Here is a 19,543-nt window from a genome sequence, read left to right as displayed (position 1 = left end):
AGCGAGGCCGAGTCCGCCAGCCGAGAAATGATGTAATGGCTCAATATCAAAATAGATTATGGCGGCCACTAGCTGGGAACATGTCTAGCCCATCGCCCATTGACCAGCATCGCGACCAGACGAGACATAGCCTGGCAAGCAAACATTGCGCCGGTGCAGGGTAACCGAGATCACCCCAGCCGGATCGCTCGCATCCAGCCTCGGCCGGGTCCGACGTCAAACCGCCTGGATCCAGTCAGAAGACGAGATCAGAGGCGTCTAGGAGAGTGACAGGACGGACGGGATCGGTGGAGCATCGGGCTGGATCGATGTGCCATGCGCAACCGTTGAGCAGCAGTAGCGCAGCAGGAGCAGCAGCAGCAACAGCGGGCAAGAGGAGCTAGACGCAACGATGAAAAATGCCAAGTGGTCCGGCCGAGACTCGGGTCCGACAAGGCTCCCGGCCGGAAGTAGTAAGAGTAAGCTGGCAGAGGGCGAGAGTAGTCTGACGGATATGACTTTTTCCTCCAGGCCCAGGGGGATGGCGAAGGTGTTGCCTGTTTGGGACGCATCCGGCAGACAGAATCTACTGCTTTCGTCTTGCACTGAGGTAGGTATTCAGCATTTTCAGATACTTCAGATACATGTCATGAGTCTAGAGTGTAGTATGCGGTGTCTATGCTCTCTACAATATTTACAATTTAGAATATACAATATCATCTTCACATCTCTGCATATACGTACTTCCATCCAGCCAGGACTATCAGTCGTATTCTTTTCGCCTCCAGCGTCGCCTTCTACGCAGTCTGGACTAGTTAGTACAGTACTATGCAACTCGCGCAAGCTGAGTGATTCACACACAGACCACTTGCGGGTCGTTGTGCCGTAGTGGATCTGAGCAGATTTCGCAAGCTAGGTGTACAGAATTTTCTTCCAGTATCCAGTCCATTGAGATAGAGGAAGTGCTGCCTCGTGACCGAACTGGTGATTTTTTTTGAAGTTGCAGACGACCATCGGAACTCACCGATGTCAACTATAGACAGTAACTAAAAGACATGTAGGACAGGCAATCGGAAGCAACTTGCTGCCGGACGACCGTTTCACTAGTAATACATCCCCGTTGACTGGCCGCCGCAAGCCCACCCCTGAGGATAACCTCTGCCCGGCCCGGAGGTCGGATTCCCAGGGTTTCTGCAACTGTCCCAGTGGTGTGACCCGGATCTGGATATCTGGCTTCTTCAGCAGCTCCCAGCAGACAGCAAAGATCGCGGGACTACCCGATATCGTGCGGTATGTCCCATGACGGCACGTAACTATGTGGCAGCACTTGCCATGCACGGAAGATAACGGCTTCGAAAACGGATCGAATCGACGTCAGGGTCATCTCACCATCCACTACTGACTCGCCCGAATGAACAGGTCTAGCCACAGGTCATCAATCAGCCCTATCGGCTATGGCCACGCCGGGTCTGCTCACTCTCAACTGCCTTGACCTGTTACATCCCTTATCCATCGTACAATGCCTACGCCGTACAATGCCTACGCCGATGACGTGCATAATTCTCCGACGTGATGAGCCCAGCCGTCCCGACCGTGTGGCTGCATCTGTAGAAGCAGGCCGTGACGACGACGTTGATTGATGGCTTGATACTTGTGGCCCATCAGGATCGAACATCGATGCCGGCCTCATCCCGGCTGCACGACCACTACCCTCGACTCCTGCTGCAGATATCGCTATCGATGACATAGGCGTGAGAAGACCCACGTCAAGCTCTGACCACCGCGGGACGCTGCTTCCCCAGATCCAAGGTCGAGATGGATGGCCGTGGCTAGATTTCGGCAGGCTAATGCCGGATGCACGATGCCAGACGCCGTTCCAGTCCCTGACAGTGCCTGACAGCGGATGAGATTATACCCGTTGACTGACACGTACTTGCATTGATGCCTCCTACACCTCAGTCACTTGTCATCCCGGCCAACGTCTATCACCGTCTCATAGCCTCTACGCTGTCACCCATGTCAACGCCCTTCCCCTGAGGCAGCATTACATATCCTCCAAGATCTCACGCATCCGTACGTCCAGAACCATCCCCCTCGGTCCGGACAACAGCGCACGCGGTTCGTCTACAGGTGGACTGAGGGCTGGGTCGGATACGACTCGAAGAGGCCTCATGGACGGTGCAGTTGAAGCTACCGGTCGCACTAGGCTTGGCTACATCATATGGGCGATGGTCCGTGCCAGGGCGACAGCAATGCGAGTGAGGAGTAGATAATGTGCTGGTGTCGTTGTGCGGGCGGCGTCGATGCGTTGAGTTGGCCATTGTATAAGAAGACGTTTTAATAGGGAAAAGGCAGCGACTCGATGGAGTACAATGTTGTCTCTTCTAGCACGGTAAGTAGTCTATACATGAAATCAGAAATTACACTCGAAGCAAAGAATCATATCATCTTCTCATCTACAGAGCAACCTGACACGCGACAGCTCGTTGAGGATGATCCTGTATCTTAGCTCCTCGCCAACTCCATCAACAATACCAGGCTTAGAGCCTCCTGATCATCGTTTAGCAAGACTAACATATCCTCGTATTCTCCGGCTAGAAACCACCGAGATGTCTTATTTTTGGAATACGAGTGCGATCGTCACATCTTGGCGGCACTCGTTACTGCTTCGGATTGTACAATACGACCAAGGGGCCAAATCCACCATGAACCATCCCGTATGCTCGCATTCTGTCTCTTATTCAGGAAACAGATATCTTCGACTGCAGTGTATAATCTCGCTCGCGACGATCTTCGTATCGCGCCGATCGGGTCCGTATCAGATGCTCTATATAAACCTGCACATACCTCCGTGATGACTCCAACCTACAATCCTCACGCAACACCAACCAGAAAATGCATTCTCTTCTGCTCCTCCTCCCCCTGCTCGGCCTCACCCAAGCAGCAGACCCGCGTCTCTGCTCCAAAAACGGCCCCCTATCCGGCTCAGACTTCACCCTGCAAGAGTCCGCCGACATCGCGCACTTCGCCCCCCTGGCCGAGATCTTCACCTCAGCCGGCAAGAACGTCTCCGTCGCGCAGGTCCTCGACTCGGCCAACCGTGCTCTCTCCGCCGGCTCGCCGCCCGTCGGCAACGGCGACCCCAAGGAAGCCTGGGCCTGGAACGACGGCGACTTCGCGACGGCCAAGTGGGTGCCGCAGGGCGTCTCGGGGTCGTGGGACGCGGACGCGTCGGGGAAATGGGAGGATCGCGACGTGTGGCTGGTCAGCTGGCACGATGCGGACGACAAGAACGTGCGCGTCAGCTTCGTCGACCGCGAGAAGAAGAGCTATCGGCATGTGTTTCTGGTGGAGCCTAGCGCCGATGATGACTTTACGTCCGTGGATGTGCACGCCGGCGGCATCGCCTGGTACGGCAGCTTCTTGTATGTCGTCGACACGACGGGCGGCATCCGCGTCTTCGACATGGGCAATCTCTGGGAGATGGATGCGATTGCCGACGGCGTGGGCAAGGCCAGCGACGGGTCGTATTCCGCCGCTGGGTATCGCTACGTGCTTCCTCAAATCCGGTGAGTCCACCTTCTGTGCTTAGGTTGACATGCAGTGTTGCTAAGGAGCAGAACCTACAAATGGATCCCCGGCTCCGACTCTGAATTCCGCTTCTCGTGGATCTCGCTCGACCGCAGCGACAACACCCTGCTGGTCGGCGAGTTCGTGCGCGACGCCGCCGCCGACCCCGTCCGCTTCACCAAGTACCCGGTCGACAGCGCGACGGGCAGGCTGAAGACGGACGCGGACGGCGTGTGCGCGGCGACGTTTGCGTACTGCGTCGACTTTGAGCGCGTGCAGGGCGGCTTCTCGTACAACGGCCAGTTCTACGTGTCGCGGAGTAATGGCAACGTGCCCAAGACCGGAGATTTGTTTACCTGGAAGCCTGGCAGCGGGTCCAAGTTCCACGAGGGGTGGTTTATGGCGGGGAATGAGGATTTGAGCTATAATGAGGTTAGCAAGGAGTGGTATACGGTGACGGAGTATGAGGATGGGAGGTACATTCTGGCGTATGATGTGTGATGTATCTATACATGTATGTATACACATTGCGCTGATGGATATAGCGATCGCGCGTCCGATAGAGAATGTAACAATATATATGATATAATCATGAGCTATTCACAGTAATATCATGAGTCATCGTAATTCATGAGAGGAGATTAAACATCAACGCATTCTAAACCGAAACACCACGCATTAAGCATTAGGCAGGCACACCACCAGTGCCAAACAGTTCCATCTTGATGCGGTCCGCGCTCACCCCCCTGGCGACCAGCGCCGCGCGGATGTCCGTCATAAAACCCTCCGGACCACACACATAATACTCAGCGGAGGGCTCATCGAGGAACAGATCCTTGTCCGCCAGCTTGGCGAGGTCGATGCGACCGGCGAAATCGTAGTCCTCGCCCTGCTTCTCTTCGGCGCCGGGGTGGCTCGTGAAGTAGGTGGCCTGCAGGCCGGGGATCTTCTCCTTCAGCGACAGGACGTGGTCCTTGAACGCGCGCGCGCCGGCCGTGCGCGCGCCATGCACAAAGTGGATCTTGCGCTCGCCCGCAGCCGACGGCGTGGACACGATGGTGTTGAGGATGGACAGGAGCGGCGTGAGGCCGACGCCCGCGGCGAGCAGCACGACCGGGCGCGGGCTCTCGGGCTCCTTGTTGTAGAAGTCGCCGAACGGATGCGACACCTTGATCTGGTCGCCCTCGTTGATGGTGTCATGCAGGATGTTGGAGACGTAGCCCGGGTGAGCTTTGGCACCGGGCTCGGCCGGGTTCAGGCCGGGTTCTTTGCGGACGCTGATGCGGTAGTAGTCGGGCCGGGGGGCGTCGCTGAGCGAGTACTGGCGCGTCTGCGGGTAGTTCAGGCCCGGCACGAACACCTGCACGGAGATGTACTGGCCCGGCTGGAAGGTGGGCAGCGGCTTGCCGTCGACGGGCGCGAGGTAGAAGGACGTGATCTCGGACGACTCGACGGTCTTCTTGGTGACGCGGAAGTCGCGGAAGTCGGTCCAGCCGTCGGCCTGCTTGTACAGGTCGGCCTCGCGCTGGATCATCAGGTTGGCCAGCATCCAGTAGGCGGTGGCCCAGGCATCGTGGATCTCCGGGGTGAGGGCGTCGCCCAGCACCTCGCCCATGGCCTCGAGCAGGAACTTGCCGACGATCTTGTACTGCTCGGGCTGGATGTAGAGCGAGGCGTGCTTGTTGCAGATCAGCTCCACGGCCGGACCGAGGGCCCCCAGGTTGTCAATGTTGGAGGCGTAGGCGTACAGCGCGCCGGCCAGGGAACGTGGCTGGTGGCCGTTGACCTGGTTGGACGTGTTGAAGACGGTGTTCAGCTCGGGATGCGCCGCGAGCATGTTCTTGTAGAAGACGGTGGTGATGGTGGTGCCATGCTCCGCGAGCACGGGCACGGTGGCCTTGATGATCTGGACTTGCTCGGGAGAGAGAGACATGATGAGTCTATGAGTCTGTCTATCTGTATGTATGAAGGAGTTGATGGAGGATGTTTATAGATGCACTGGGTTCACATCAAGTCCCACGTCATGGTATTTATATGCCCGACCTGGCTCAGGGACGGAACGTGGCATGTTATAATTTTTTCTCGCTCTCTGCCCCAAGCGAACGGCATTGAACATCCGATAGAAGGCGTTGGTGAATATTTTTTTCTATCTCTGTATGGCATCTCCGCGGAGTCTGGACACAACCGGGCGTTGGCCAGACATTCCCAATCTGCCCCCCATTATTGGTCGGAGAGACCAGCCGCCTCGACTCTATCAAGACCTTGGGGTTGATCTTCTCATGCGGCTCGCGAACCTCCAATCCTTATTCTGATGTCTTATCGACGACGAGTAGGAGGTGCTTGATATGGAGTCGTCTGTACCACACCAGCCAGGAACAGGAGGGGTAGACCTCCAGGCAAGATAACCCCAGACAACCAGAGCAGCAGAGAACACCGACAGCAGAGTGGACCGGGTCTCGGTGGCTTAATCAGCCCACCGAAGTCCGACCAAAACCCGAAGATGCGGGATGTTTAGGAACGGGCAGCGCCAGACCGTGGCCCCATCGAGTAGCGATTGAGTAATGGGAATGGCAGCAGTCGAGCAGTTGGAAACAGGACTGACCGTGTTAGTCAATCCCCCGCATAATGGAATTTACTCCGTAGGAGTGCCTCGAAGGATGAGCAGAGTTATGACAACTTCTTGTCTCGTCGTCAGCATTTTAGGGCTTTTAGGGTCCATGAGGTCACGACCTGCTGAGTCATCCGCCATCAGCCTTTGTCACTGTCACTGACTGTCACTGACTGTCACTGACTGTCACGGTCATGGTGGATTCGGATATGGACCGAAGTTGGATTTGTTGAAGGTGAGAATACTCTGGTTCACATCAATCGACCTTATACCATTGGTTTGTGGTAGCGGTGTCGCCGAAGTCCCATCGCAACTGAGTTATCATGGTCAAGACAACTTGTATACTCCGAAATCAAGGACATTCCGCGATCTCATCCTTCACATGCACTATGCAACCATTGAGTCCAAAAGACCAAGGTCAGATACACCTCACAGATGAGATCTGGATCCAGATCTGGGCGACTCTCGCCCATCGATGGACATCGCTCGAACAGAGGGACCGCGTCGCCCTCATACTACTGTGCCCATCCCGACCCATGGGACTCACGCCCGAGAAAGGATCTCCGGGATTCTCCCAGAGGGGACTATCCCTAGACCGGTGGAATCCTCTACCATTGCGCCGGAGCGTTCGGCTTCCCAAACTTCGACGCCTCTAGCACCATTATGCAAGAGTCATGACGTGGATGGTGAACGCCCTGTACCACCGCCGGCATTGCTATAAGAGCCGCGACCAGGCAATTATGGCCCGAGATTCTCATGCATTGTCTCTTTGTCCGCGTCCAGGGCCGTTTGAAACTGAACAATCTCCCATTCCTGAATCATGGTGTCCAAGCCGAGCTGGTTGCAACGCAAGCAGGAGCCGGGCTCTGCGCCGGTGTACAACTCCACGCGACGCCAGCTGCCCATGCTGCATCTGCAGGATACTTTGCGCAATAACATGATTGCAGTGATTGGCGAGTTCGTCGGCACCTTTCTCTTCTTGTTCTTCTCGTTTGCCGGTACCCAGGTCGCCAACACCCCCAAGCCGGTCGATGGCGCGCCGCCCAACACCATGAACCTGCTGTACTCGTCTCTGTCGTTCGGTTTCTCCCTCATGGTCAACGTTTGGGCGTTTTATCGTGTGACTGGTGGACTGTTCAATCCTGCGGTACGTGGTTGAAGTGAACCGGAACGATATACAGCACACCAATGACTTATACTGACTCCTATTCATTGATAGGTCACATTGGCTCTCTGCCTAGTCGGCGGCCTGTCCCCCATCCGTGGAGTCCTCGTCTTCGCAGCCCAGCTCGTGGCAGGCATCGCCTCAGCCGGTGTGGTCAGCGCCCTGTTCCCCGGCCCCCTGAACGTCGCAACCCGTCTGGGCGGCGGCGCCTCCATCTCGCAGGGCCTCTTCATCGAGGTCTTCCTCACGGCCCAGCTAGTCTTTGTCGTTATCATGCTGGCCGTCGTCAAGCACAAGTCGACCTTCCTCGCCCCCGTCGGCATCGGCCTGGTATTCTTCGTAACCGAAATGATTGGTACGCCCATCGCTCCCCAGACACCGTTCACCACTAACCTTCGCAGGCGACTACTACACGGGCGGCTCGCTCAACCCAGCCCGCTCCCTGGGCCCCGACGTGATCAACCGCAGCTTCCCGGGCTACCACTGGATCTACTGGGTGGGCCCGCTGCTGGGCTCGCTGCTGGCCTGCGGCTTCTTCGGCCTGCTGTCGCTCTTCGAGTACCACACCGTCAACCCGGGCCAGGACTTTAACGAGTGGGAGGTCAAAATGGGATCCGGCTCGTGGGACTCCATGCATCGCCCCTCGGCGCAGTTCTCCGAATCCACCACCCTCGACCATCCCCCATCTCCTGGCGTGCCGCGGCGCAACCCCAACGGCACAAATGGTACGCAAGCTGAGGCTGAGGCCTCGGCTGCGCCGGCTCAACAGCATCCGGCGTACAATGCTTCTGCGCAAAACGAAGTGTAACTTTCAATCTGGCACGCTAGGCTTGGAAGGCATTGGGATCTCTTGGGGGGTGTTTCAGGTCAGTCCTGCAGCTAGGACGGGTATATCGCGAACCGGACATTGGACATGCCTTCTGCAATATGAAAGTTGCACGATTTTCCAGCGTTCCGCCACATTACGATACCAGAATATATTTTATGGCGATAGGCTTCTCGGCCAATGAGCCACTATGCGCGAACAGTGGATGGTCTTCAGGCATACATTGATCAGCCTAATGATGCTTTATTAAACCGGAATACTGTAATCTAATGTCTTTGATCACGGATCGTACTTTCCCAGCGGCATTCCCGGGCTTGAAAGAGTGTTCACATTTAATGACGCGTGCTTCGGCCGGATTAGGTGTAGGTTCCTGCGATCTGTGCCTGTGGCGTACAAATCCACGGTTCATGCCGAAGAGGAAAAGAACGACCTACTCGAATAGGATGCCGGGCTTCATAACGACGCATCATACATCGCTAGACCCAGCGTCTATACAGCCCAGACCTAGTTGTCATCGAAGTTGAGTCGGTTACCGGAGCAAAGCTCTCGCCGCGTTGATACTCCTCCGGAAAACAATACAGTCGGCCGATTGAGAAAAAGGAAGTGTCTCACTGTCATTTTGAGCTCCGGACCCCCGCATGAGTTGGTGAGGTTCAGGCCAAGGCCTGGGTATGTCGAACGGTATAACGGGACTACTGGGCAATTTAGACAAAAGGATGGTTTAGTTACATTCATACTAAGACTACGGCACTGGTCTTCCTCTCTCCCTGCCGCGATAACCTCCGCGAGGCCACCTGGGATTCGGTCCCAGCCCGACCATCTTTCGATCTTCCTCTGATTCAACATAACGGGCATCTCGGTACACTTCCCACAGATCTAGTGAGTTGTAAGGAGAGTTTGGTATCACAGACCGATCAGCCACGCATGCGTGAGACGGAAGGTGAGATTATCGTTCAAGGGGAGGCAGTTGTCATTGCGTGGACTGAAATTGTACTCCTTCAATACCAAATTCAACAGTACTAAGCACACGGGATAATGAACCACCCAGTTAAGCAAAACTTCATGATAACATATAAAAGAAGCATGATACTGCAAAATAATTTCCTGCGTTCATACCTTGTTTCAATGTTTCTTCACTCCTCACTACGAAGGCCCTTTCCGATTCAGTGCTAGATGACTTCTTACCAAGTCGTCCGATGCCAATGCAGAGCATAGACTAATCTCCCCAGCCAAAACAGCCGTGGCAATGATTCTTGCCAGCTGCTGTGCATTGCCTCCAGGGGCCTCATCGTTCGGGCCTCGCACACCGAGCAAATCCAACATGGCCGCCTGGGGTTTCAGTTGAGTGCCTCCACCCACCGTGCCAACTTCTAAGCTCGGCATAGTCACCGATACGACTAAGTCATCTCCAGCCCTACTCCCCGGTTAGGCAAAATAAAGCTAGTATCTCGGAAGGAATGATACAACTCACTCTTCCATTGTTGTAATACATTGGCTGCTCTCTACATTCTGTGCAACATCTTGCCCGGTGGCAAGATACATCGCCGTCACAATATTGCTGGCTTGAGCATTGAAGCCACCCGAAGCACCGGCCATGGCGCTCCCAACATGGTTCTTCATGGTGTTTAGACCAGCCAGCTGTTTTGCGTCGGTCTTGAGTAGATTTGACATCGTTGCCGAAGATAGTCGGCATTGAGCGATGACACCTTTCCCGCGTCCTTCAACCCAATTCACGGCGGCGGGTTTTTTGTCCGCGCATAGATTCCCTGATAGAGATATAATTTCGAGATCGTTGAATCTGTTTTGCATCATGGAGATGGAGTTCCTGATGGAATGCGTAATCATATTCATCCCCATTGCATCGCCTGTGCTGGCCTGGAATCTTGGATATATATGGTTGCCGACGACGTGGACAGAGACACCGATCAGCCTGCAGTGATTGCTCGATTGGCGAAAGGTGTCTTGAAGAGCTTTGAAGCCTTCTGAAGACTCTATCCACCTCTTGGCTTCGACTGCTCGAGAAAGGGAAGGCAGTCTTAAGCATGGGGCCCGTGTCATCGCATCCGAGGTAATGGCAGTGGTTGCACCTCCCGACATGTTGATGGCTTTGCATCCACGGGAAACGCTAGCGACCAGTGCACCTTCTGTTGTTGCGAGTGGCAGATAGACTGTCGTTTCGTCCACATTTAACTGGCCGGCCAGTCCAACCGGGACCGGAATATACCCGAAAGCATTCTCGCAGCATGTTTCCATAACATCGCTATAGTCGTAATTCTCAAACGGCAGGTCACTGGAAAATGTATCTCTTACGTTCATCCCCTGACACTGCACCAGTAGAAAGGCACGTCGAATCAGGACCGCATCGAAAGGGTTCTTGATTTCTTTATCGAGATCCTTGAACTTGAGTTTCCCAGCACAGAGGTCGCTAACCGATTTCAGGATGCGGGCCTCCTGTTGAGTTGGAATGGAGGTGTTCTCAGTCGTTGCCTCTTGTTGACTCCCATTTGGATGGACTTGATTGAAAGGGGTGTGGTTTTCGGTTGATAGCGTCATGGTAGATGTATTTCTCGATTTATAGGTGGTAGACGACGAAAGTTAGTAGAAGTGGTATGCAAGTCCATTCCATTGACGCTTGTGTGTGGCATTCGAGTAGCCTTTATACATCATCCCCGGCCTCAGGATCTGCTTCGCCAGACGCTACTTGAGAATATCTCACGTCACTTAAGGCGTACGCACTAGACTACTTGGTCCTGGATAGCCTTTGATATTGTATATATACTTTGCATCTGATGTGCACTGCTATTTGGGGATACAAAGGTCTTCCTCTATACGTCATTGCCTACCCGAACGAGATCATGCAATGTAGATCCGACTTACCATGTTAGTTGACTTGTATACATCATGCGGAATGGATGCAATAACGGTAGACAGTGATAAGGACGAGTGACATGTGCCCTTTTAGCAAATCTTAAATTACAACCCACAGTAGCGGCGATTATCTTGATGAGCATGACTTCGTAATAGGAAATGTACAACCACGCATATATCTAATATGATGCGATGGGCCGGATCTAGTCATCAAAGCTCCTGCAGGATACTTATTTTGGCAACTTGATATGATCAAAGCGCATCATAGGTACCAAACAACATACAAGTTTGGAAAACATTGGTAGATATGCAGATAGCTAGAAAGCTTACATTTTCTGACATCACTGCACTGGTATGATGGATATACTCAAGGTGTCAGATCCCTGCTTTGAGACCGATACTTGTGATGGAACGGGTTGGATGGGAACTTGCAGTAGCTGCAGACATCCCACTTGTGCGCGAATTGTGAGAAATGCAGGGACAGCATTCTCTAAGTCGCTAAACATTAGCATGCCCACGATTGCCCTCCACTTCTGCTCTGACGAATCTTGATGCGATCAGCCCCGAGGTCAGGGCAGCTCATGAAGTGGTAAAACAACACTATGTCTGTTGGGCTGGATTGGAATGGTCTGTGAGCGACAGGGGTGGATGGCGCAGGAGTAAGCGACCGCCTGAGGATGCCCCTGCTTTCTGCAACTGCACTCTGCGGCTGGAAACGGTCTTGCGACGAGGATATGAAGGGAAGTCATCGTGAGCTTCACATTCAGTGGGTCCCCTGAGCTCGTGGATTCATCCTGAACGCCCGGCAGATGCGAGCAGTCGCATTAAACAGAGTGGCGAATGCGTTCAAGCAGGAGGGTTTGCGTTCCTCACACTAGCTTTTTGGCTGAATCTTCAAGAGCAGCGGGGGAGACATGCTTTGATTCTGCGATTTGCAATTTGTGCAACGCAGACGCGATTTTCTATGAGACTTGCGCGTAGCTTTGCCGTGTAGCTGTTGATAGTCTGGACCATTCTGCCCTGGCTGGTTTTGTCTAGACCATACTAGTGGTAATTGAGAGAGCGGCGGGACTGACTTGATATTATCATGTAATGAGGTGGAATAGGCTGCTATGTACGGAGTACCCCGTATGCGAGTTCTACTCCACAGCCCACAGCACGGAAAGACGCCGTCTGCAATAAGAACTAGAAATATAGAGGCCAAACAGGCCAGCCATGCATCTACGAGTATACTTTAAATTTGTATGTGGCATGCCTTTGGTAAGGACAGTATGTCGTTTGTCTAATATTCACTATCGCTGTGTAGATGAGCTCGGCTGCATGTACCCTGTTCGTATATAAAGGCAACCCTGGGCTCATTACCCCTATCCAGGTACACTTGAGGATCCAACTAACCAAATCTCGAGTTCATCTCATCGGCGCCGTAGAATCCATCATGCCTCGAGCACATAATCGAATAATCGATGATATCATAACGTGGGTTCGCAGTGGCGACAGTTGTGAATGGTTCCTCCAATCCGTAGTTCAAGTAGTTGACAAAGCCTTTCTGTACTACTCCAGCAATGCGTTCTTTGTTGGATCTGCGGATAGAGGTTGAAGCATAGCCTGGGTAACCATGGGCTGATGAGTTCTTCGGGTGGATGCCAGATGCCACCCCCTAGCGGAGCCGGTCAATCCTTTAGCTAGCCCAATTCTACGGAAATTCAATTCCTTTGACCGGTGGGCTGGATCCTCTAGAGTGATTGCAGTCAATAGTGGCGACGCCATCGTCCCAGCTCGCCGCTCGAGATGAGATTCTGCAGCAGACTCACTCTGTAGCACCATCCCAGCTAGCCTAAAGTACACTCGACTAACCTCCTCGCCCCCCTCTTCATCCTCTTCATCCTCATCTCCGTCCTCCTGACAATTTCCACCATGATCGAGACCCTCCTTCGCGATCGACACGACCCACGGCCGGCTCCATGTGGAGACAGACGGCTTCAATCCATCGAACGCCTGAACCATTCACAATGGCCGGGCTAATCGCCCTTGTCAAAGCTACTGCACGCGCAAATGAAGCGTGCATTGTTTCACAGGCACGCTCAATTTCAGGGGGAAATGCTATTGTCCACCGGCATGGATGCGCTCATCCCTGCCGCGTTAGTCGGTCTTCTGCATGTCTGAGCGCCCTGCCACTCAATAGCAGGCGCTGGCCGAGGCTCCAGAACACCCACTGGACCTCTGGCACCCGTTTAACTTCGTGTTGAGTTTGTGCTAACCCGCTGCTTTCCATGAATCCGCCCGATCGTTCCTTGGCATTGGCCTCCCAGCGTCTTTGGCCTTAAGAACCGCCGACCCCACGGCCTGCCCCGGATGGTCGCCGAGTCTCCTCGTTGTCTCTACAAATCGCTGTCCTGCTGTCTGGCTGTGCTGTTGTTGTGTCAAGATTGAGTACAGCATGCTGAAGACAGACACCCCTTCGGCAGTGGCGGCCAATGTGGCCGCCGAGGAAGCCGTGTTGGCCGATCCGGACGATATGGAGCTGTTGGGTGAGTGCATCATGGAGATATCGAACTGTCTGGCTGGAAGGGGACGTGCTAACGCACCGCGTAGCGAAAATGGGCTACAAGCAGGAACTCCGGCGCCAGTACTCGACCGTCCAGATCTTCGCCGTCGCGTTTAGTATCATGGGCCTCGTGCCGTCGATCGCATCGACCCTCGCCTTTTCGCTACCGGCCGGCCCTGCAGGAATGGTCTGGGTAGGTGCCCCTGATATACTGGTATACTTCTACTTGCGCGGCGTCGTACTGACAGTCGCTAGGGCTGGTTCACCGCGAGTATCCTCATCTTCTTCGTCGGTCTGGCCATGGTAAGCACCCCGGGACAACGCACGATCGCATTCGATATTGACTGCGCAGGCCGATATGGCATCCGGCATGCCCACCGCGGGCGGCCTCTACTGGTGGACGCACTACTTCGCCGGCGACCGATACAAGAACGCGCTGAGTTTCCTGGTCGGATACAGCAACACGCTGGGGTTGATCGGCGGCATGTGTTCGGTGGATTGTATGTCTCCCGATCGTCGTCGCATCCATGGCCCATGGCCCATGGCCCATACTGATACGGCGTCCCAGATACCCTCGCGCTCATGCTCCTGGCCTGCGTCTCCATCACCCGCGACGGCGAATACTCGGCCTCCAACGGCACCATCTACGGCGTCTACGCCGGGCTCATCATCATCCACGCGCTGGCCGGCATCTTCACCGGCCCCATCATGCCCAAGATCCAGACCTTCTGCATCTACATCAACGCCGCCATCATCATCGCCACCGTCGTCGCCCTCCCCGTCGGTCGCGTCTCGCGCGGCGAGTCCCTCAACTCGGGCTCCTACGTCTACGGCCATGTCGATAACCTGACGACCTGGCCGACCGGGTGGGCGTTCATCCTGGCGTTCCTGGCGCCCATCTGGTCGATCGGGTTCTTCGACTCGTGCGTGCATATGAGCGAGGAGGCGCTACACGCGGCCAAGGCCGTGCCCCTGGGGATTATCTACTCGGCTGGGTCGGCGTGCGTGCTGGGGTTCCTGGTGCTGTCGATCATCGCCGCGACTATGAACCCGGACGTCTCGGCGACGGCGGGCAGCGTGTTCGGACAGCCTATGGCGCAGGTACGCCCTCCGCCCCGTCCGCTTTATGCTCCTTCGTATACTAATGGATGCAGATCTACTTTGACGCGCTCGGCAAGAAAGGTGCCCTCGGCTTCATGGGCGTGCTCATCGTCATCCAGTTCCTCATCGGACTCAGTCTGGTACTCTACTCCCGTCCTCCATCCGCTATCCTACAACTAACAGCATGTCTAGATTGTAGCAGCCTCCCGCCAGGCATGGGCCTTCTCGCGCGACGGCGCCCTCCCCTTCTCCGGCTACTTCCGCCACGTCAGCAAACGCATCCGCTACCAGCCGGTGCGCGCGATCGTCGGGCTGGTCGCCGTGTGCATCGTGTTCGGGCTGCTGTGCCTGATCAACTCGGTCGCGGCGAACGCGCTGTTCTCGCTGTTCGTCGCCAGCAACTACGTCGCCTGGGGCACGCCCATCCTGTGCCGGCTGATCTGGGGCAAGACGCGCTTCACGCCGGGCGAGTTCTACACGGGGCGGTTTAGCCGGCCCATTGCTGTGGTCGCGGTGCTGTGGCTGGCGTTTGGGCTGGTGTTGTCGATGTTTCCGTCTACGGGGCCGAGTCCAGGGCGTATGTCTCCTTCCTTTTTCCGCTTGGGCTGGATCAGTGCTAATTTGAATGAAATGCAGCCAAGGATATGAACTACACGATTGTCATCAATGGCTTCGTGTGGGTGGCCTGCATGACGTACTATTTCCTCTTTGCGCGCAAGTGGTACACAGGGCCGAAGATGACGATCGACGCGAGCGAGCGACCAGCGGGCGAGGCGAGCGTCACGCCGAAGGAGCGGGCGGCCTAGTTGTCCCGTGGTGCTTCTCTAGAAGGTACGATATGAGATTGTATGCTGGCAAGATGCAGTCTGTACATAGAAACGATAATCTAGGTATCACTATCCACAATTATACACAAGAACAACCAATCAAAGCACCCAAAACTTCATACTTTTCCCGCTTACAGCACAGCCATCACTCCAATCATACCCGCCACCCCGGCAATACCGTATCCCAGCGAAGCCGGGGTCGCCTGGGCGACGCCGGCACCCTCGGAGGTGGACGAGCTGGCGCCCGCCGAGTTCGACGCCGTCGCGCCCGTCTGCGCGGCGCCGGTGTTGGTCGCGGCGGCCGCAGACGACGTGGTCATGGTAGACGTGCTGACCTGGCCGTTGGTGCCGGTCAGGGTGGTCAGCTGGGTGAACTCGCTCCAGCGGGAGGAGGCGCGGCTGCGGGCGTCCGAGGCGTCGCTGCGGGCGTCGGACGCGACGGAGGTGGCCCACGACTGGGCGTTGGAGGCGATGTCGCCGGCCTTGGAGGTGATGGAGCTGGCGGCGGCGCCGCCGGCGGTGCGGGCTTCCGAGGCGAGCGAGGTGGCCGAGTCGACGACGTCCGAGGCAACGGACTGGCCGCCGCTGGCGACGGAGTGGGCAACGCCCTCGGCGGCCGAGACGATGTTGCCGATGTTGGGGTCCTCGGGGCTGGCGGCGGCCAGGGCGGAGGTGAGGAGGAGGGAGGTGGACAGGATGGTGAAGCGCATTTTGACTGGATTAGGTAGGTAGGAGTCTGTAGAGTAGAGCGTATTGGATATGGGGAGTAGCAATGCAGCGATTGATAGCTGGTAATGGAGCTGGATCCATTGGGAGACCTTTATATCCCCTTTCTACTCCGTACTGATTCACTGCCCTACCCTGATCGGCAGCACATCCACATCATCCTGGGGCGATGGATACACCAGCCGCGAATCACACGGGCAGAAGACGGGGATTGCGTGTCTCCACTGCGCCATTCGAGGTCGTTCAGCCTGCTCCATGTGAAGGCGCTGCCTTCTTGTGCTATACGGAGTAGGCGGAGTAGACGGCTCCATGACTGTACAGTGGCGAAGTCCGTATCACCACTCCAGGCATCCTCATTCTATACACCCATTCTGTATACACCAAAACATTCGATGACTTCTCCCAACAAGGCGGAGGCCAAGCCACTGCCCTGACCCACCGGCCGTCTCCTATTAATGGTGGCGGCCGAAATGAAAGGACGATCTGTCCCACGGTTCCCGGATAGTGGAGAGTACCACACACATTCAGCATGGCTTGTTGGCTCCGTGAATCAGACGCATCAGACGCAGGGAGTTGGTTTCCATGTTCTATTTTCTGCCTGCAGACCCAGCAAGGGGGCAAGCAGTTGGATTCGCAAGAGCAGACGGTTCTCCGTCCGTATTCTGGCGTGCTGCGCCTCGCGTGCTGCTGGCTTTCCTCGGTAAGATGCTGTGGCTGTGCGAGCCTTTCTGCAATAATACATACACGTATTGTACTTTGTAGGCCGCTGTTATTTATGGAAGCCCTCGGTGGCAGTGGGTATCTCGGCACAATGGGGCATAACGGGGCATAATCCTTCGACTTGCCCCGTTTCAATCCTGTCGGCCAAGAAGTGGCTCGCCTGAATACATCATCGTCGTTCTGATTCCGTCTAGGCAGACGGTCTATTCCGAACATGACGTTTGCCATTATTGTTATGCCCTGGCTAGTCTGTCTGGGCTGGCAAGACAAACCGGGAAAAGGATTCCATCTTCGTCATGCGTCTATCACCACAATGAGGATGAATAGACTGTGACTTCATGTTGTTCTAGGGTAGTATTGCTTGGGTAAGTGGGTGTTGAGGGCAGTAATGCATGGTTACGCACAATACAATGGCACAGAATATCCAATGGCCAGTATCGACAGGCTGCTCCCTTCTTACTATGCGATACTACGAAAGATTGCTACATCAGAGGATAACTCAGTAATCCCTACAGCACTGAAATGCTGTGTAGCAAATGAAGTCCAGCCCGTGTAAATCAATTCCGGCTGATCCGACAGGATCTTACTTGTCATCTGGCGGACATGAACTTCCCCTTCATGACTCGTTACCAAGCAAACATGATTTACGAGATCTGTCTGAGCACTCAGCAGCCCAGAAGCGTCTTACTCCTATGAAGTGCAGCTGGACAGTTTGAAAGCCACGTCGAAGATCATCATCTTATCCTATAGCTGATCCCCCTTGATCTCACTCGCAGATAGTTCTTGGCATGTGTATCATCCAAATGATTCTCGACCCAGTGGGCCAAAGCCAGTTCCGCTGGAGGCAGTGGACTGCATCGAGTCAGATCCAATTCTACAGAGCAGGCTGTCAAATACTCCGGAGTCTCTCACACCCAAAAGAAACTATATTTCCTGATTCTTGATAATGACCTTCATCTCCTTCCCACTAGCCACAGCCTCGAAAGCCTCCTTCGCCCTGGACAGAGGAAACTGCGCCGTGATGAGCGGCTTGAGATCCACCACGCCGCGGCTGAGAAGGTCAATGGCGGAGGGAAAACATGAAGCGGTATAACGGGTGATTCCTGTGATACATGAACACACGAATGCACCTTCAAAACCAGCAAAACTCACCTCGAACATCGAGCTCCTTATTCGTCACCGCAACCATAGGAAACGTATGCGTCTGGATATGGCCCAGTCCAACCTGCAGGACTATCAAAGCCAGCGTCAGCACAAAGCTTGTAGCAACCAAGCCATAAACATACAGACACCACCCTGCTTGCAGAGAGCCACGCCATGCAGCATGGCGTCTTCCGCGCCACTGGCCTCGATCACTCTGTCTACGCCTTGCTCGGCCGAAAACCCGCACTCTTGGATTATGGCCTCCATGCGTTTCTTTGCATGCTCCCATTTGGCATCCCCTGGAGTCTGTTCTTCGGCGTCCTGTACCTGGCCATCGCCCGTCGGGATCGGCTCAATCTGGTACACACGGTCGATGATCGGTCGCCCGGTCATCGGAGACCGGTATTCCTTTGCAAAAGCCACCCGCGATGGGTTGATCTCAAAGGCAATGATCTTGGCGGCGCAGTACGCGTGGGCGACGGCGGCTGTAATGAGCCCGATTGGCCCGCAGCCACTGCCGCGTTGTCAGTTGTGCTCCGAACGGACCATGGAAGTGAGGTGTCACATACAAGATGGCGACGGTTTGATGAGCTCTTAGATCTGCACGCTTGCCGATTTGAATGCCGATCTACCATAGGTCAGCACCAAGTAAGACTCATATGATGAACACCTACCGCCAATGGCTGGATACTGCCCGCTTCTTCCCAGCTCACTGTCTCTGGGATATGAGGAGCCATGTCTGCCGGCAGAGCGAAGAACCTGACCACGGTTATTTTCATTCGCAATGGAGGGGCTCATAACATGCCTCGAGAGAGATCCATGGTTCCTCGGAGCACCGCAATAGCGCACATCTGCATTTGAGTCAGTATGCTGCCAGCGCACATCGAATCCAGACCTACCAAAACAGATATTACTGCGTCCATTTTTGCAGTTGGTACACCGTCTACACGGAAGCCCAGGTTCGACTGCAGACAATCAGCAAAACCCGCGATGCCAACCAAGTCTAATGACATCACGATCACGACCACATTGGCCGGCAGACACACTTACCAGCAACCCTATCCCCGGGTTTATGTGTTGTGACATGCTCGCCCACGGCGATGACTTCTCCCGCGGCTTCGTGGCCCATCACCGTCCGGCCGTAAGCCCCCCTCCCCCCGATCCCGCCGGAGAGGTAGACGTGCATGTCTGATCCGCAGATGCCGTTGGCGATGACTTTGACCAGGACGCCGTCCGGTTGTAGGATAGGCATCGGGATTGGCTCGATACTGATGCGTCTCTTCTCGACGAGCACGCATGATGTGTTTGGAGGGAGGTTTAAGGCTGTGACATGGGCGGGTTGAGTATCTGTGAGCTGATGGTATCGGGACATGATGGGTGGTATGGAGGATCTGTGATTCACGGATAACGTGAATGCTCGGAATGCGTGGAATTCTCTACGTTAAGGGTAAGAGAAGAATGTGTC

General features: G+C 55.1%; 6 protein-coding genes across 6 annotated transcripts; 3 read left to right on the top strand and 3 right to left on the bottom strand.

The window, feature by feature from the left end:
* Window positions 1–2,874: 2,874 nt before the first annotated feature.
* ATEG_02148 (uncharacterized protein) lies at window positions 2,875–4,050 on the top strand (the record flags this gene model as incomplete). Its single annotated transcript, XM_001211326.1, has 2 exons — window positions 2,875–3,548; window positions 3,600–4,050. 2 exons carry the CDS (start codon window positions 2,875–2,877, stop codon window positions 4,048–4,050), a joined length of 1,125 nt encoding a protein of 374 aa, XP_001211326.1.
* Window positions 4,051–4,234: 184 nt separating this feature from the next.
* fhpA (flavohemoprotein) lies at window positions 4,235–5,482 on the bottom strand (the record flags this gene model as incomplete). Its single annotated transcript, XM_001211325.1, has 1 exon — window positions 4,235–5,482. The coding sequence occupies one exon, from the start codon at window positions 5,480–5,482 to the stop codon at window positions 4,235–4,237; it is 1,248 nt and encodes a 415-aa protein (XP_001211325.1).
* Window positions 5,483–6,977: 1,495 nt separating this feature from the next.
* On the top strand, window positions 6,978–8,130 carry ATEG_02146 (aquaporin; the record flags this gene model as incomplete). The annotated part of the gene is made up of 3 exons (XM_001211324.1): window positions 6,978–7,304; window positions 7,377–7,677; window positions 7,724–8,130. The coding sequence occupies 3 exons, from the start codon at window positions 6,978–6,980 to the stop codon at window positions 8,128–8,130; spliced, it is 1,035 nt and encodes a 344-aa protein (XP_001211324.1).
* Window positions 8,131–9,291: 1,161 nt separating this feature from the next.
* Window positions 9,292–10,701, bottom strand: ATEG_02145 (hydroxymethylglutaryl-CoA reductase; the record flags this gene model as incomplete). The annotated part of the gene is made up of 2 exons (XM_001211323.1): window positions 9,292–9,562; window positions 9,620–10,701. The coding sequence occupies 2 exons, from the start codon at window positions 10,699–10,701 to the stop codon at window positions 9,292–9,294; spliced, it is 1,353 nt and encodes a 450-aa protein (XP_001211323.1).
* A 2,752-nt stretch (window positions 10,702–13,453) lies between these two features.
* Window positions 13,454–16,217, top strand: ATEG_02144 (putative GABA permease (Uga4); the record flags this gene model as incomplete). Its single annotated transcript, XM_001211322.1, has 9 exons — window positions 13,454–13,544; window positions 13,609–13,754; window positions 13,817–13,864; window positions 13,914–14,061; window positions 14,130–14,662; window positions 14,716–14,802; window positions 14,855–15,239; window positions 15,299–15,441; window positions 15,627–16,217. 9 exons carry the CDS (start codon window positions 13,454–13,456, stop codon window positions 16,215–16,217), a joined length of 2,172 nt encoding a protein of 723 aa, XP_001211322.1.
* Window positions 16,218–17,859: 1,642 nt separating this feature from the next.
* ATEG_02143 (uncharacterized protein) lies at window positions 17,860–19,450 on the bottom strand (the record flags this gene model as incomplete). The annotated part of the gene is made up of 8 exons (XM_001211321.1): window positions 17,860–18,038; window positions 18,088–18,168; window positions 18,222–18,592; window positions 18,648–18,706; window positions 18,753–18,837; window positions 18,880–18,929; window positions 18,978–18,991; window positions 19,129–19,450. 8 exons carry the CDS (start codon window positions 19,448–19,450, stop codon window positions 17,860–17,862), a joined length of 1,161 nt encoding a protein of 386 aa, XP_001211321.1.
* Window positions 19,451–19,543: the final 93 nt, after the last annotated feature.

Source organism: Aspergillus terreus, genomic scaffold (assembly GCF_000149615.1).
Source record: "Aspergillus terreus NIH2624 scaffold_3 genomic scaffold, whole genome shotgun sequence".
Classification (NCBI taxonomy): domain Eukaryota; kingdom Fungi; phylum Ascomycota; class Eurotiomycetes; order Eurotiales; family Aspergillaceae; genus Aspergillus; species Aspergillus terreus.
The sequence above is the reverse complement of the archived record's forward strand: the minus strand, read 5'-3'. Positions and strand labels throughout refer to the sequence as shown.